The 16,121-nt window shown below is 32.4% G+C and overlaps 1 protein-coding gene across 1 annotated transcript in view; it reads right to left on the reverse strand.

The window, feature by feature from the left end:
* Positions 1-678: 678 nt before the first annotated feature.
* The window catches only part of LOC126735634 (uncharacterized), a 31,554-nt gene continuing 16,111 nt past the window's right edge, over positions 679-16,121 (reverse strand). Inside the window, exons 2-4 of the mRNA XM_050439697.1 lie at positions 5,549-5,736; positions 5,339-5,449; positions 679-859 (exon numbers count right to left, since the gene is read on the reverse strand). Of these exons, the coding sequence (XP_050295654.1) occupies positions 691-859; positions 5,339-5,449; positions 5,549-5,736 (468 nt within the window). The 3' untranslated portion in view covers positions 679-690. The remainder of the gene's footprint in view (positions 860-5,338; positions 5,450-5,548; positions 5,737-16,121) is intronic.

Raw genomic sequence — 16,121 nt, forward strand, 5'->3', positions numbered from 1 at the left:
GGTGTTATTTTGATATTCAAAACATAATGCCATTTTTTAGGATAAACGATCGGATATTTATTAAATTGTAAAGAGGAAGATATAACTATAATTATATTCCGTTAATAATGGCAAATAACATCCGCCAAATGACGACCACGACCGCGCCTACAGGACCATATCCTTTTAGTAGTAGCTAGGCACATCAGTTTTTTATTACTTTTTATTTTGGTATTCTACAAATAAACATATTCTGAAAGCTAGCAAAAGTTTATAAATTATACTGACCGTTAATAGGATGATGACTCCCTGTCATCATAAGACTGTTTGCTATTGTAATTTTCAATTTCAACTGTCCACAAGAGAAGGGCTTTATATTACTAGAAATTACTTGAGTAAGCACATCTGATCGCACCTACTTTATTATAAATTTTTTATAATAAAACTTATATTTGAGGACATAGGTTTAACTCCTTTTTTTTAGTTATTTTATGTAGATGTACCTACAATATATGAATAATATCGGATCGTTACTTGGGTTAAGAACAACTTTCTTGTATTGAATATTATATTTGTTATGGAAATGAAATACAAATATTAGGCTTATGTAAGGTTTTTATTATTATTATGCAAATTTATATACGTAAGGTAATTTTTACAAATTATTACTGAATGTATATAAATCAAACTGCTATAAATAACCTTTCCTGATTACATTGCTATAATATGGTTATTTAAAAAATCATTAGAAATAATATTTTCCTCTTGTTCTTTAATGATTGATGAATTGATAAATATACTAAGCAGTGATATTGGGCACATACTGAAAACTTCTTCATCGCATTTATGGTCGTAATTATTTAGGGATTCTTTGTAGAACCTAAAAAAGTAATAATTATTATTAGAGTTATAAAATATTACTATTTTAATGTTTGCGTAGAAAAGCCAATAATTATTAAAACTTAATCGCAGCTAATATACTATATATTATAGCTGCTCTCCGTCATTCGGATATGTACGCAGTAGCGTAGGCAGCAAACACACCGCGCGATATCTCTGGAGACACGTGGAACAATGGTTTAGCTAGTACATAAGGAGCTCTCGCGATATTGGCGCGACGTAAAAAAAGTGTAAATTATTATTAATTAGTCAAGTAAACATTTTAGTGTGTGACTTTTAACTCAGGGCTGGGATTCTAAGATCACGACTCGATCTCGATACGATCACGACTTCGAATTCGATCGCGACTCAGTCGTGACGAGCAGGGTGATTCTAAATTTCAATCGTCGGCTAAACTCGTTTTATTCGATTTGATTTAGGTTTCTTGATATATATTTGGTATTTTCCCTAATATTTGACAAATGGAAACGTCAATTTTCTTTTCTATTGATAAGCACTAAGAATTTTCATATATTTTGTTAATTTTTTTCGCCTTTTTTTTATTTAAATAGGTATATGCCTATATTATTTCTTTAAAATAAAAAAATGTCGTTTTAAACCACCACTATCACACACCATGGAAAATCACAAAAACTTGTTGTGTTAATCTACTTTTGGTTTTAATACGGCAACATGGGTGCAATCAATAGTACCTATAACACCAGGGAAATTGGATCTCTCTATAAATGTTAATTTATTAATTTCTCCAATCTTTTATATTTGAGAAATTAACGAATCGGTTAAGCAAGGTGATAATTTTAGTAATTTTATGGATCCAACGATTTGCAGTAGTTTCGCTAATTCCAGATTTAAAATCTTGTCGAATGCTTCTTTGGTAACAATATGTGGCATAAAATCTTGATATATGTACTAAAACTGTCCATTCAATGGTAACTCTATTTCCTCTGCCTCTATTATTAACAGAAGGTTGTGGAAAATAAGGTCGAATTAAATCTATTAGTTGTTGTGTTTAAGAAAGCTTGCTTCTTGATATACTAATGAAAACCTGGTATTATAGATAATATATATAATAACTAAAAATGCCTGGTATGACTATTGGTAAACAATAAAACAAATACGTTTAAAAAAGGATGCTGTTACATTACGCACGTATTAAAAAAAGGAAGAAGCTATATCGTATGGTGTATACGATATGCCCAAGCGTGTCGTCGACAAATCGTTAAAAACTAGGCAATCCGCAAGACACTCACGACTAAACATTTTATTTAGAATCAGTCATATCGAGTAATCGTGTCGAATCGTGATTTTAGAATCCCAGCCCAGATTCAACCGAACGCTAAAAAATGCCACATTGGTGTCACGGGTGTGAATTGTACCTCAGTTAACTGGACATTGATGAAAAGTAAATAATAATGAACTAAAATAAATTAAACTATTAGTGTGTGAAAATGGAAAAGCTGATGGACTGCAAAAGGAATTGTTGTCCTTAAGAAGGGATGCTGCCACCATGCTACGAAGAATGTTGAGCATGAATCAGAGACTTTTTCTACCTGGTGAGGCATTTGGAGATGCCAGTCACACCTAAAACCTGTCTATCACACGTAGTTGAAAAATCGGTGCCAAAAGTCGGGGGGGGATCCTTGTAAGAATTTGAAGCTTATAATGCATGTTTGGCAGATGTCCAGGAAAGGATATGGAAAGTTTGGCAGTTCCAGCATTGCTGGATGCACTTTGTGATGATGAAATGAGGTGGATGTGCCTCATCCACCTAGACTAGTAGATGCACTAACATGAGTCCTTGAATTCGAGGCTGTAAGAAACACAAATAACAGCTGGGCTCCTGTTCGGTAAGGGATTCTGGGAAAGACGATTTTAAGAAATCGGTCAAATGGATGATTAAGAAGGTAATTAGAGGATGCAGCAGCCAGAACCAAAAGTTGGAGTACTGAAAATGAAGCAAAGCAGGTCACTTAATAAGTGTTGGAGTACTGAAAATGAAGCAAAGCAGGTCACTTAATAAGTCACTATCCATATAGCGTAAGTTCATTCCCGCTAATCCGGAAAACTAAAGAGAGTCGATGCAACGGGTGCTATCATCCATCTGTTTACAGCAATCCCAGTTAATAACACCCAGGTCTTCTCGCCGCAGCATCATATCAACATTGTTTTTGTTAATGCGATCGCATTGTGCTGCTGCATACAGGTGCAAAAAAAAAGGCTTCTACGCACAGCGACAGGAAATCAAGTAAATGTGAAACAAAATTCATGCTTACCATAAGAAAAGCCACATTTAAATTACCTGTGATTTGTGCAGAGATTAAGAATAAAGTGATTATCGGGATAGATATAATGGACATCAAGGGCTTCGAGTTAAGCTGTAAGCAAGGAATCCTGAAGACGATGAGGAAGTTGTTTTACATTGTAAGAAAAGCTACAGTATTCTAATACTACTTCCAGAATTAAATTTGATATTAGAACGTAGGAAGATCGTTTAGGATAGCTGCGTTGATAGCAAGACCACAGATATTAAAATATTCATGTTCCAACCTGCAGCATGACAAGTGTGTTGGCCGGAGTATAGCAGTGTGAAAGTCGTATAGTGCGTGATGATAGGAGTATTTCTGTAATGAATAAAGTAATGTATGCCAATCATTATATTGTATTAATAAACCAGTGCAATGAGGTAGGACACCCGTCTGCAATTTCAGCAATACTTCAATACGTTGCAGCTATGGAAACCAATCGAGCAGCCACTTCGAAAGAATTAGAAGAACTTATATCGTCGTCAGACACCGGTCTAAGGCCCGAAACAAAGAACGAGGTTAAGGCATTTGCTCTATAGATATCAAAATGTTTTTAATATTGAAAAAAAATATCCTGTTAATAAAAGTATCCTGTTAATGTCAAGTTATATTAATAATTGACTACTGGCAAAGAAAAGAGGAAGCAAATCACTGTGCCTAAATGACAGTTTTAGGAGTTGCTACAAAAATCGAGTATCAGGAGGACATCTTGAAGTCAATAGCAAGCCAGACATAAGGGACTGGTATAGGGCTTTAATGTGTCAGTATCTCGTGGATTACTTTACCAAATAGGTTGAGGCATACCTTCTACCAATCAACAATAAAATCCCTACTGTGGCCGATGCTTTGATTAAAGAATGGATCTACCAATTTAATGTACCTTTGGAGCTACGTTTGGTCCAAGGGCGAAATTTTTAATCACATGATCTGTAAGATGAGGACTACTGTATTATGCCGCAGTCAGATGACTTAGTGGAATGCATGAATAAAACCATCAGTCGGTATTTGGCTAATGTAGTCTCTAGCGACCAAAGAGACTGGGGTATTTTTTATTTCTTCCTGCTTGCCTATCGATCGGTCATTTATGAAAGTATAGGAGACTCTTAAATAGAGATGGGAAGAGAATTCTGGTTCCCATGCGATCTGAAGTTTCTTAGACGAGTGTTCATTGCTACTGTGCTGAGTGTGCGCAGGCACATTATACGGCTAAGGATTTACAAATGTCTAGAAAAATAGCTGAAGTTTTTCGCGGAAGTATCGGAAATTAAGAGCTACGTCGCTCTAACCCCAGAGTCGAGAAAGCACTCAAGATGCACTTCGCTAAAGAGACTGGTAGAAAAATTGTATACTTCATTATCAAGTCACATATAAGCCAACCGATAAGATTGCCTAAAATTTACCTACGGATCACATAAAGGTATGTGATTCTATGACTTCTGTTGGCAAAACCATCTTCACGAGGATAATCAAAATTTATCGCTGATTTACTGCAAAGAGAATGAAGAGTAATGCAAAAATATAAAATAGTATTTATTAGGGCAACCCTTTATTTTCTCTAAATATTAGATAGTACTTTTGTATTACACTTATAATTAAGAATATTGAAGTGACTTAACTTTAACCTACATTATTTAGGTATAAAATATATGGTGTCCAAGTCCAAGTGTAAGGTATAAAGTTAACAAAGTGCAAAGAATTATTGAACGGCTAGTAGATTTCTGCATAGAGCACATTTTATTAGAGTGGTGGTATCGTATTGGATATCAATTCATTTTAAATTTCAGAAATTATAGTTTTTATTTTATGAAATATTTTTGAGTAGGAAAAATATTTAGGTCAATTCAATGTTTTACCAATTTAGAATTTTAAGGTCGATGTAATTCACTTAAAACTACGGAAATATATTTTTTCTTAATCTTAATAAATAGGTGATAATAATAATATAAAACTGAGAAAATAGTCATTTTTTATATGAAAATATTATTAATGATTATTAATAAATTATATAAGTTATAAAATTTTTGTAACGTTTACTTGATAAATACAAGGAAGCGTTACAAAAATTAATAAAAATAAATATTAGGCATAAAAAATATAAACGTCATTTGCCGTAATTTTAAAAAATAAATACTTATCATCCAAGAGTTAGTTATTACCTAAATAATACTTTAACCAGATCTTCAAGTAAAGATTTTTGTTTAAGCTTCATAAAGTCTTCTGCTTCACACAATAGTTTTTGTATACATGCTTGTCCATTCAAACCCATTCTAAAACATAATTATTTGCAGAAATAATTAAACATTATGCGCGCTTCAAGAATTTTTCTTTATATTATTCAACAGAATTGTGTTACTTTTTAAACTTACAAAGTTACAAAATCGCTTAAATTATCAAAAAGTATCCTTCTCTCTAAGACACTTCTTTTTGTTTTTAGCGATTCAGGTTTTTTTCTAAAGATATCGGATTCAACGGCAAAAGGTACGTCCATCTCATAGACTGTATTCCATGTCAAAGGCTGATATCTTAAAAGTGGTTTAGTGCAGGTAAAGTTTATCTAAAAATATAAAGAATAATAAATTAATATGGAATGGAAGTATTAGAGAAACTTCATATATATAACCAAAAATGATGGTTTATAGCAAAAAAAAATGCTTAAATTTAATTAAAAAAAATTACATTTATCTTATACCGCGGTGGCATCATACTTTTTGTAACATAATAAAAAAAATTTTTCAAATCAGAATGTTAAAAAACTAGAATCAGTAAACGAAAACTTTGTTTTGAGTTCAACATGTGCTTAGGGGCAAAGGGATGTTTTGTTTACAAAAATATTCACCTCTGAGGAATTTTCTAGTTATATATTAACACATATAATAATGTTAATTTAACTTATTTGTGGTGAAATTTTGGATTAAAAATCAAAAGTAGAAATAGATTTCCTAAGATTTCCTAGATTTCCTAGATCTTTCCTAAGATCAAAAATAATATCTTTAATTTTTAAAAAAAAGTAATAAAAAGCAAAGAATTTGTTTTTATTCCTAGAACTGCTTCTAAGAAATTTAGAATGGCATCACCGTAAGCAAAAGCTTAGTGATGCGCGAAGTGTTATCTTGTCAAACGGCTTTGTGTTTACATTCGGCATTTGTGAAGTTCTGTGTTTTTTTTTAGTTTTGCGTTAAAAAAAGGTCTCATGTGAGTCTTCTTGTGAACTGTCACGATAATAAAAACGTATGCCCTTTATTTCGCATCATGGAGAAATGATGCGATACTGTCATAACATCATATCAAGTGACAAACTACCGCGGTGGCATCATACTTTTTGTAACATAATAAAAAAAATTTTTCAAATCAGAATGTTAAAAAACTAGAATCAGTAAACGAAAACTTTGTTTTGAGTTCAACATGTGCTTAGGGGCAAAGGGATGTTTTGTTTACAAAAATATTCACCTCTGAGGAATTTTCTAGTTATATATTAACACATATAATAATGTTAATTTAACTTATTTGTGGTGAAATTTTGGATTAAAAATCAAAAGTAGAAATAGATTTCCTAAGATTTCCTAGATTTCCTAGATCTTTCCTAAGATCAAAAATAATATCTTTAATTTTTAAAAAAAGTAATAAAAAGCAAAGAATTTGTTTTTATTCCTAGAACTGCTTCTAAGAAATTTAGAATGGCATCACCGTAAGCAAAAGCTTAGTGATGCGCGAAGTGTTATCTTGTCAAACGGCTTTGTGTTTACATTCGGCATTTGTGAAGTTCTGTGTTTTTTTTTAGTTTTGCGTTAAAAAAAGGTCTCATGTGAGTCTTCTTGTGAACTGTCACGATAATAAAAACGTATGCCCTTTATTTCGCATCATGGAGAAATGATGCGATACTGTCATAACATCATATCAAGGGAGAACCATCATTATAAACATAAAATAGGGGATCATAAAAATAAACCTAAATAAAAACCTGAATGTGAAGTTAGTCTGTGTGAAATACAAGAATCGTTATATTTTTAAATTCAAATATTTTTTTAAAAATACTTATCTACTCATAGGCTATAAAGAATAAAAACTCGAGTTTTCTCCATGGTTTTATTATCAGGACTTATTTTATTTTTTTGTTATTTTGGTTGAAAAATAACATATTAAAATGTTAAAAATGCGTATCCTTAAACACGAAATATTATAAAATCATATTATAATAATTAAAAAACGCATATAGTCCATAAACAGTACTATTGTTTTTATTTAAAGCATAAACTAGTATTAGTCTATGGATATTTATCAGGTAAATATTTTTGACGACGTCACTGGTAAAGATACCTTGTGTCGGTAACATTAACAATGTGATCAAGCAGCGTTACGATTTTGTTTCTCTTTTTTATAATATACGTTAACTACGTTTATTAATTTGACTTTGATTATTTTATTTAATACTTCATATTTTATTAAAGGGAAAGTAGTTTTGTTTTGTGCGTGTCAAAATAAGTGACAAACTTTTATGATATTATAAAGTGTTTTTGTGCCATTTCTACATTATACTATTTGGCACCGTTGCCCCAGGGATGTTGCAAGCAAACAAGCTGTCCATAGTTCCACGGTAATTCTAGTGAATAGTCTTTCAATATTGTAAGATTTAAATATACATGCTTTAACAGAAGAATATTTTGTAATAATAGTATTATTATTAATAATTATAATAATCATTATAATCACATTTAAGTTATTTAGGTTACCGTTTACAATTGTAGTTATTTATTATATTATATATATATATATTATTGTATTATAAACTACTTTCTAACATCATTTAACTACTACATAACTGGGAGGCACCTGATTCCAAGGTCCCGGTCACTTCTAGAACTATTGGATTAAACATGTATATTTAATACACCACTAACAAATCGTTCTATTTTATGATGTTTTTTAAATTCTCAAAATATTTTTATTGCAGATACTGATTGATGTCCTGTTATCAAAAGATAGCCATTACATTCAATACTCAGCAAAATATCGGTCACTAACTTATTTATCTACTTTGTACAAAATAATTATATTTTACATTACAAAACGTGCATAAGGGTATTGCAACCGAAATAACATCACAGCAGTACAGGACGCACAAGGAACGCCATGGGCTATAAAGAGCAACTGTTAATAGATTCTGTAATCTGCAATCAGACCTACAATCACAAGAGATATCTTTTCGTTGCCTATATCGCCGAAAGCCTTTGATGCGGTGATACATTCACGGTTTATAGTTGTACTTAAATTACACATGGTAGATTTTCACATTATTTGCCTCGTCATGAATTCACTCTGAAGTCGATTAATTGTAGCCAGGTATGGTTTTGGCCGGCAACTCACAAAGGCACATTCCTTAAACAGACACTTTAATTCTTTTGTAGGTGCAGATCTTTAAGCAATAGAAAATAAAATAACGCAGTATTTGAACGACCAGAAAAAATGCTCTGTCCAGACCTTAAGCTATTGACAGAATATTTATTACTCGTTCTATTTTAAACCAGAAAAATAACGCTTACTCATCGAAAATTGATAATTTCTGGAGAGCTCAACAACAATAGGTGAGTATAACTTTAGTGCAAGGATAGAGATAAGAATGAACAAAATGAGAGGTATATAACCAAATGAAACAGAAACTGTTTAAGGTTGAAAAAGACACTAGGGGTTGATCACATCCAAAACTATTGGACTTAAAAAACAATGGTCAATACACCATCTACTGTTATCTGTTAGGATGGAAGAAATTAATAAAAATATTGGCTAATTGCTTGCTTATTTCTATTGTACAAACTAATTATGTCTTGAATTATAAATCACATATACAAACTTTGAAAGCGGATCATAACATCATATCAACTCAGCGGACGGATTTCACCTGGGGCACCATGGGCTGCAAAAAGCAACTGATCATTGACTCTATTAACTTCAATAAAGCGTATAACAAAAAGAGAAACCTTTTCGTTGTTTACATTGATTTCTGAGGGACATTGTTATCATGCCAAATGAATGGCTTATAGGTGTATTTAAATTATATACGGTAGCAGTATTCAAACAAGCAGAATATCAGTTCGCACGTATTTCGTGCACGTATTTCCTACACTCGTATGATATTGTCATGCGATGAATCAATTTTCTGATCTTATGATTTTGTATTTACGATCTTAAGCTGCTAGCGGCTAGACAAAACCAAGAAGACCAAATGATAAAAATAATGGAACGGTTTTCTCACGTTTGAGTTAGTGAATTGGCGCATCGTTTAACATTGTTAGGGATAACTTGCAACTAGGTAATTTTCTGATGAAAAAGCGCAAATCATCAAAGCAATAGACGCCTAAGAATCCTATAAAATTTAGGCATAAAACACACTCACAAAATAACTTATCGAATTATACGGAATGATGTAGTGTACTTAAAAAATAGGAAGCCTAATACAACAGAATCTGAGTGGTCGTATATATATGATTCTTTTTCTTTTAGGAAGGCTGAAACCGAAGTACATTATGTGACACACTATGTAAATAGATACGGATGTGAAGCATCGAGTATATAGGTTACGGTTGATGTAATAAAGTGGTTATTAAGTATATTCTCCGGTTAATATATCTAAATACCAAAAACAGTGGTGAAAAACAACTTTGATAAATATGTATACATTTATTACTTTCACAAGTCATTCTACATATTTTCCAAAGGGTATTGGATTGGGTTGGGCTGGGTAGAAAACGACGGTTAATGTAGCAAGCAAATTTATCTTAATACAAATGAATTTATTACATTCGCCAAACTTGCTGGTTATCATGAAAATTTACCGGTTATTATATACAATATCCAGAATAATTACATTAGCCGTAACGTATACAGCATATTTCAAGAGGTTGTCAGACATTTGCCTTAACAATATATAAAAACCTAACAGCTAGAATACTCCATTAAAAGCTAGTAGGAAAACTAAACTTTTTGCCAACAAGTACTATTATACAAGTATACCCCAGAAGCGATCTTTAAAAATGAAGGGCATAAATTGCACTGGGACTAGACTGTACCTACGTAGATAATCGGGTAAGTAATAATAGACTTGACTTAATTCTAACAAAGTTTCTAGAAAAACCACTTTGAATAATATTCCTTATTTGAATAACAGCAACAACTTAAGAGCGAAATACATAGACAAATACAAGATAAAGATCGTTAAATATAGAGACTTAGAATACGAGATTCGAACACAATAGGAAATACGGGAAGTGCTAACTGTCATACCAACACCAGGACCAATCTCGAGTAATCTAATTAAAAATATTAAACCACTACAATTAAATGAAGCCGCAATAATGCATAATTAAGCGAATAGACCATATGCACTAAGAACTAGAAGGACTTTTGAATGAACATTTATATTTTTTAGTCTCAAATTATTTATATCTTTTAAAGTAGTTGACAATAGAGGAGCATAGGGATAGGGAATAGGGCATAGAGGAGCATCTTCCTTTAACTATGGGTAGGTTATTAATTTGTGGTGAAAAAATGGTACTAACAACTGAAATGGTTTTAAAATAATAATTTATATGTTTTAGACTGTCCCTTTATCTTCTACAGTCAACAATTTGTATATTGTACATAGAGATATTCTTAGTTATAGACATACAGGAGGACATTTAATTTTATATTTGACAAAGTTCTGTCAATCACCTCCTCATTTCTATGACTATTCACTACTTCACTATCTCACTATGATATGCCAAAATAAAATCTCTTATCGTGGGACACATCATTGCAAGCACCATTTAAATGTCTATTGAACAGTGCCAAAAAAATTAAATCGGTTAAACTACCAGCGAATATGAAGCAAAAATGTGTGGTAATAAAAAAATGTTATAACTTAAACTTTGGTCAAATGGTTGCCTCATAGTGTCACGCATTATTTTAAATGGCAAACAATATAGCAAAACAAATAATATCCTGAAAAAATTAATGTATGGATAGGAATTTATAGTAACGAAATCATCGAGTTATGGAACATATAACCCCTGACTATAGTATATTTTATTCCTTAGTTTATTGAATATGATCTTTTGCATTGTAATCATTTTTACTTTAGCTAAGAAGTAATTTGTATTGTTTTAATCAGATAGATTTAAGCATTAGTAGAGTTAAGTCACAACGCTGTAACGTTCTTAAAATAAATTTTTAAAAAAGCCTTTTCATCTTTCAAATCTATAACTGGCGCAGTCGACGGAGTTCTAAGTCGAACAATATCCGACAAAAATCGCGGAATTGGTCCGTTTTACGGTTTATCGGCAATCGCGAACCTTGTGAATTTACGAAGAGGCAGCACCCAGGAGGAAGTCAAACTTCGACCAAATCTATTGGGAGAAGAGCGTTCAGCAACGGTCCAACTTCGACCAACCCTAGATTAGGCTTGGGAACACAAGCATCGGTTCCTATAGGCAACGAAGTCTAAGAGAATGCAGCTTTTCATCGCTGGATTTTTGCTATTGTAAGTGCTCATTGTCCTTTCTTTTTCCTTTGTTTTTAAATTGATTTTTATTTTTGATTTTCCCGTTTTTGCACAATTGCAAACGATAACATATACTGTTGTTTTTACGATTGGCAATTTTATTTAGGTTAGATTTAGAGTTACAATTTATTCAAGTTTTTATTTTTTCTTTCTAGTCAAGTTACGTAATTTTGCGTAATTTTTTATTAATTTTATGTCTGAAAATAATTCTGAAATTATTGACGAATTACTTTCTCATTTGGAAAGGTTATCCGTAACAAATACTAAAACGGATCAGCCTTATTTAAATCAAATTGTTTCTGATAATACCGCTGATATTAATAATACTTTACCTGCCTTACCGGAGGAAGAACTCGAAGTAGAATCTGTATCAGTTGTATCCAGAACCATGCCTACTGATATGCCACTTTTAAAATACCAAACGGATAACATCCCACATTTCGATGGAAATCCAAAGTTATTGCAAAGATTTATTTTATCGTGTGAAAATCTTCTAAGAAATTTTCAAAATAGTCAAACTCGTGAAGACCCTATTAATTCAATTTTAATAGACTCGATTTTAGGCAAATTAAGGGGTAGAGCAGCTGATTTAATTGGCTCTAGATCAGAATTAAATACTTGGGCTTTAATAAAAGAAACCTTAAATTTAACATTCGCAGATCAAAGGGGTATTGACTGTCTAATACAAGACTTAATTTCTATTAGGCCTTATAAAAATGAACCACCATTAAATTTCGGCATGAGAATACAAGATGCCAGAAGTCTTTTGTTTGCTAAATTAAGTACTTTAATTGTTGATGAAAATGAAAAACGAATTAAAATCGCCCATTACGATGATTTTGCTTTAAAAACCTTCTTAGCAGGGCTCAAATATCACATGCAGTTAGTAGTTAGGCTTAAAAATCCAATTAATTTAGAACAGGCACTATCATTTGCCGCCGAAGAAGAAAACTTTATAAATTTCAGCCGAAATCAACATCAAAACACAACTGTAAACCTACCACCACAGACTAAAACACATCCACATCAACATGTTAGAGCTACAAATAATAATCAACAAACATTTCCCCATAATAATAAGCAATTCCCAATACCTTTCTTACAACCAACATTTAATGCCCAATCATCCCCAGAAATTAATATTTTCCGCCCAACACCACCCTCAAATAATGTGTTTGCATTAAACCCCCAACAGCCTCCAATAAATAATGCATCTTTTGTACCAAGGCCCCCTCAACCACAACCGTCAAATAATTTTCAACAAAAACCATTTTTCCAAAACCCAAATTCAAATTTTCCAATAAATACCAATAACAGACCGAATTTTAATCAAAGTTCATCAATTAGAAGCCGCAGTGCTCGAAGCAATTTAAATAGGCCGACGCCAATGGACACTAGTTCAGGCACAGCCATAATTCATCATCCAACACCCCATAAATTAAATTACCAAGAATTTCATGCACAACAAATTAACGACAATAATAATTATTGCTACAATAATTCCCAAGATGATTATTATTACGATTTCTTAGAGCAAAACGAATCTGACCCATATCCCAATGAAAATGCATATTATGCAGATGTGCAAGATCTTTATCACTACAATAACACTCAGACATCCGATCCTTGCGCTTCAAGTGAAAATATAAAACCAGATGAAAATTTTCAGCAAGTTCAGGCAACACAATACCCAACGTAATTAATATGCATAATTACAACATAAGATCAGATTTACCGTACGTGTTTATTCCCGAAATCACAGCACATTTTTTAATTGATACCGGCAGCTCTAGAAGTCTAATGAAACCTTACCTTGCACACAAATTTTATAAAAATTTTATTAATAAAGAGGTATTTAATATTCAGACCGCCCACGCAATGACATATCACGATGAAGTCGCAAACATTCCTATTTTTAGTTTATTTAATACCAATGGCTATCACAAATTTTATCTTTTCGACTTTTCTCAAAAATACGATGGTTTAATTGGCGCAGATTTATTGAACCAATTAAATGCTAGTATAAACATTAATGCTCGGAAAATAACAACTTCTAATGCAGAAATACCAATAATTTATGAAAAACGTGACGATAAAATCCCAAATGAAAATTTTCAAAATTACAATTTTTCAGTGACAGTATCTCCTAGATCCCAACAAATAGTTAAAGTACCAGTAACCGTTGAACATGGTACCGGATTTTTAGATTATCATAAATTTGAACATAATTTAGAAATACCAGGTTCTTTGGTTAATATCTCAAACTATTTTGCCATCACTTCAGTCACAAATCCTCAGGATATCCCTATAACCCTACATTTGACAAAACCTCTAGATATTGAACTGCTTGACATTCATAATATAAATTTTGTTGAAAAAATGGAAGTTGATGAACCTCTTTCCTTAGAGCAAAATAATCTGCTTAAAGAAAATTTAAAAAATATTCGCTTAGACCATTGTAACATAGAAGAAAAACAAATGATTCGAGACTTGTGTCTAGAATATAAAGATATATTTTATTGCGAAAAAATTCCCCTTACTTTTACTAACCAGATTAGACATCAAATAAAATTAGACAATCACACACCGATTTATACAAAAAGTTATCGCTACCCAGAAGTCCATAGACAGGAAGTAAAACAACAAATTTCAAAAATGTTAGAACAAGGCATCATCCAAAATTCATATTCCCCTTGGTCCAGCCCCATCTGGATCGTTCCAAAAAAATTCGATTCTTCCGGAAAACGCAAGTGGCGACTTGTTATAGATTATCGTAAGCTCAACGAACGAACGATTGATGACAAATACCCTCTTCCCCAAATTACAGACATTCTGGATAAGCTTGGCAGAAGCCAATATTTTTCAACACTTGATTTGGCCAATGGTTTTCATCAAATCGAGATGGATCCCCATGATATCCCAAAAACCGCCTTCTCCACTGAAAATGGACATTACGAGTTCAAACGAATGCCTTTCGGACTTAAGAATGCCCCATCGACATTCCAGAGAGTCATGGATAACATCTTGAGAGGTCTTCAAAATGAAATCTGTCTTGTATATTTGGACGACATTGTCATTTTCAGCAGTTCTTTGGAAGAACACATTTCCCGTTTAAGACAAATTTTTGACAAACTTCGTGAATCCAATTTTAAAATTCAGTTGGACAAATCAGAATTTTTAAAAAAGGAAGTCCAATATTTGGGTCATGTTGTTACTACTGAAGGTGTTAAACCTAATCCAGACAAAATTTCAGCAATAAAAAATTTCTCAATTCCAAATTCTCCCAAAGCTCTGAAGTCGTTTTTAGGTTTACTTGGTTATTATCGTCGATTTATAAAAGATTTTGCCAAAATAACAAAGCCTATGACGATTTGCCTTAAAAAAGATCATAAAATAATTCATACCCCCGAGTTCATTAAATCATTTAACCACTGCAAACAACTTCTCACCAATTCCCCCATACTTCAATATCCAGACTTCAGCAAACCATTTGTTTTGACAACTGACGCTAGCAACTATGCAGTTGGAGCAGTCCTTTCCCAAGGGAACATTCCCAATGACAAACCCATCGCCTACGCATCAAGAACCCTTAATGACACCGAAGTAAAATACTCCACGATAGAGAAAGAGTTACTTGCTATAGTTTGGGCATGCAAACATTTTCGACCTTATCTTTTCGGTCGCAAATTCAAAATTTACACAGACCATCGACCTTTGGTATGGCTTTTTAATATGCGAGAACCAAATAGCAAACTCGTAAGATGGAGATGTAAATTAAGGGAATACGATTTTGAAATTATTTACAAAAAGGGTAACCAAAACACCAACGCAGACGCACTCTCACGAATTTGTATTAATGCAATTGAAAACGAAAGTATCGTAAATAATTCAGGTGATATAGATCTAGATATTGACCAATTCCTAAAGTCCTATGACCCCAATAAACTAAACCCAGCAGATATAACATCAGTTTTAAAAGAATTAAAACCTCCCTGTCCAGAACCAAAAATTAAAATATTGCAAAATATTCAGTTGGTTCCTCCAAGAAATACAAACCTTAATATTCAACCACCCCAATATAATTTCCAAAATTTTAACGACCCACCCCATCAGTACGAAACACAAACTCTTAATGATTTCTCAAACTTAAACCTTCAACCAGATAATGTCAATTTACCACCACCAGAGTTTCATTCCCAAGAGACTCCAGAATCTTCTATAAATACTCCGCATTCTAGCAGCAACCATAACACATTAAATGATGGAATCCCCATACTGGATGATATTATTAACAATAAACCATATCAAATAATTATCTCCAAAAATCCACACAATAAATTGACTGTCAACTGGGAAACATTCGAGAAACATAATATATGGCATGTCAAAATTCCAAAATCTAATCC

Source organism: Anthonomus grandis, chromosome 4, assembly GCF_022605725.1.
Source record: "Anthonomus grandis grandis chromosome 4, icAntGran1.3, whole genome shotgun sequence".
NCBI lineage: Eukaryota > Metazoa > Arthropoda > Insecta > Coleoptera > Curculionidae > Anthonomus > Anthonomus grandis.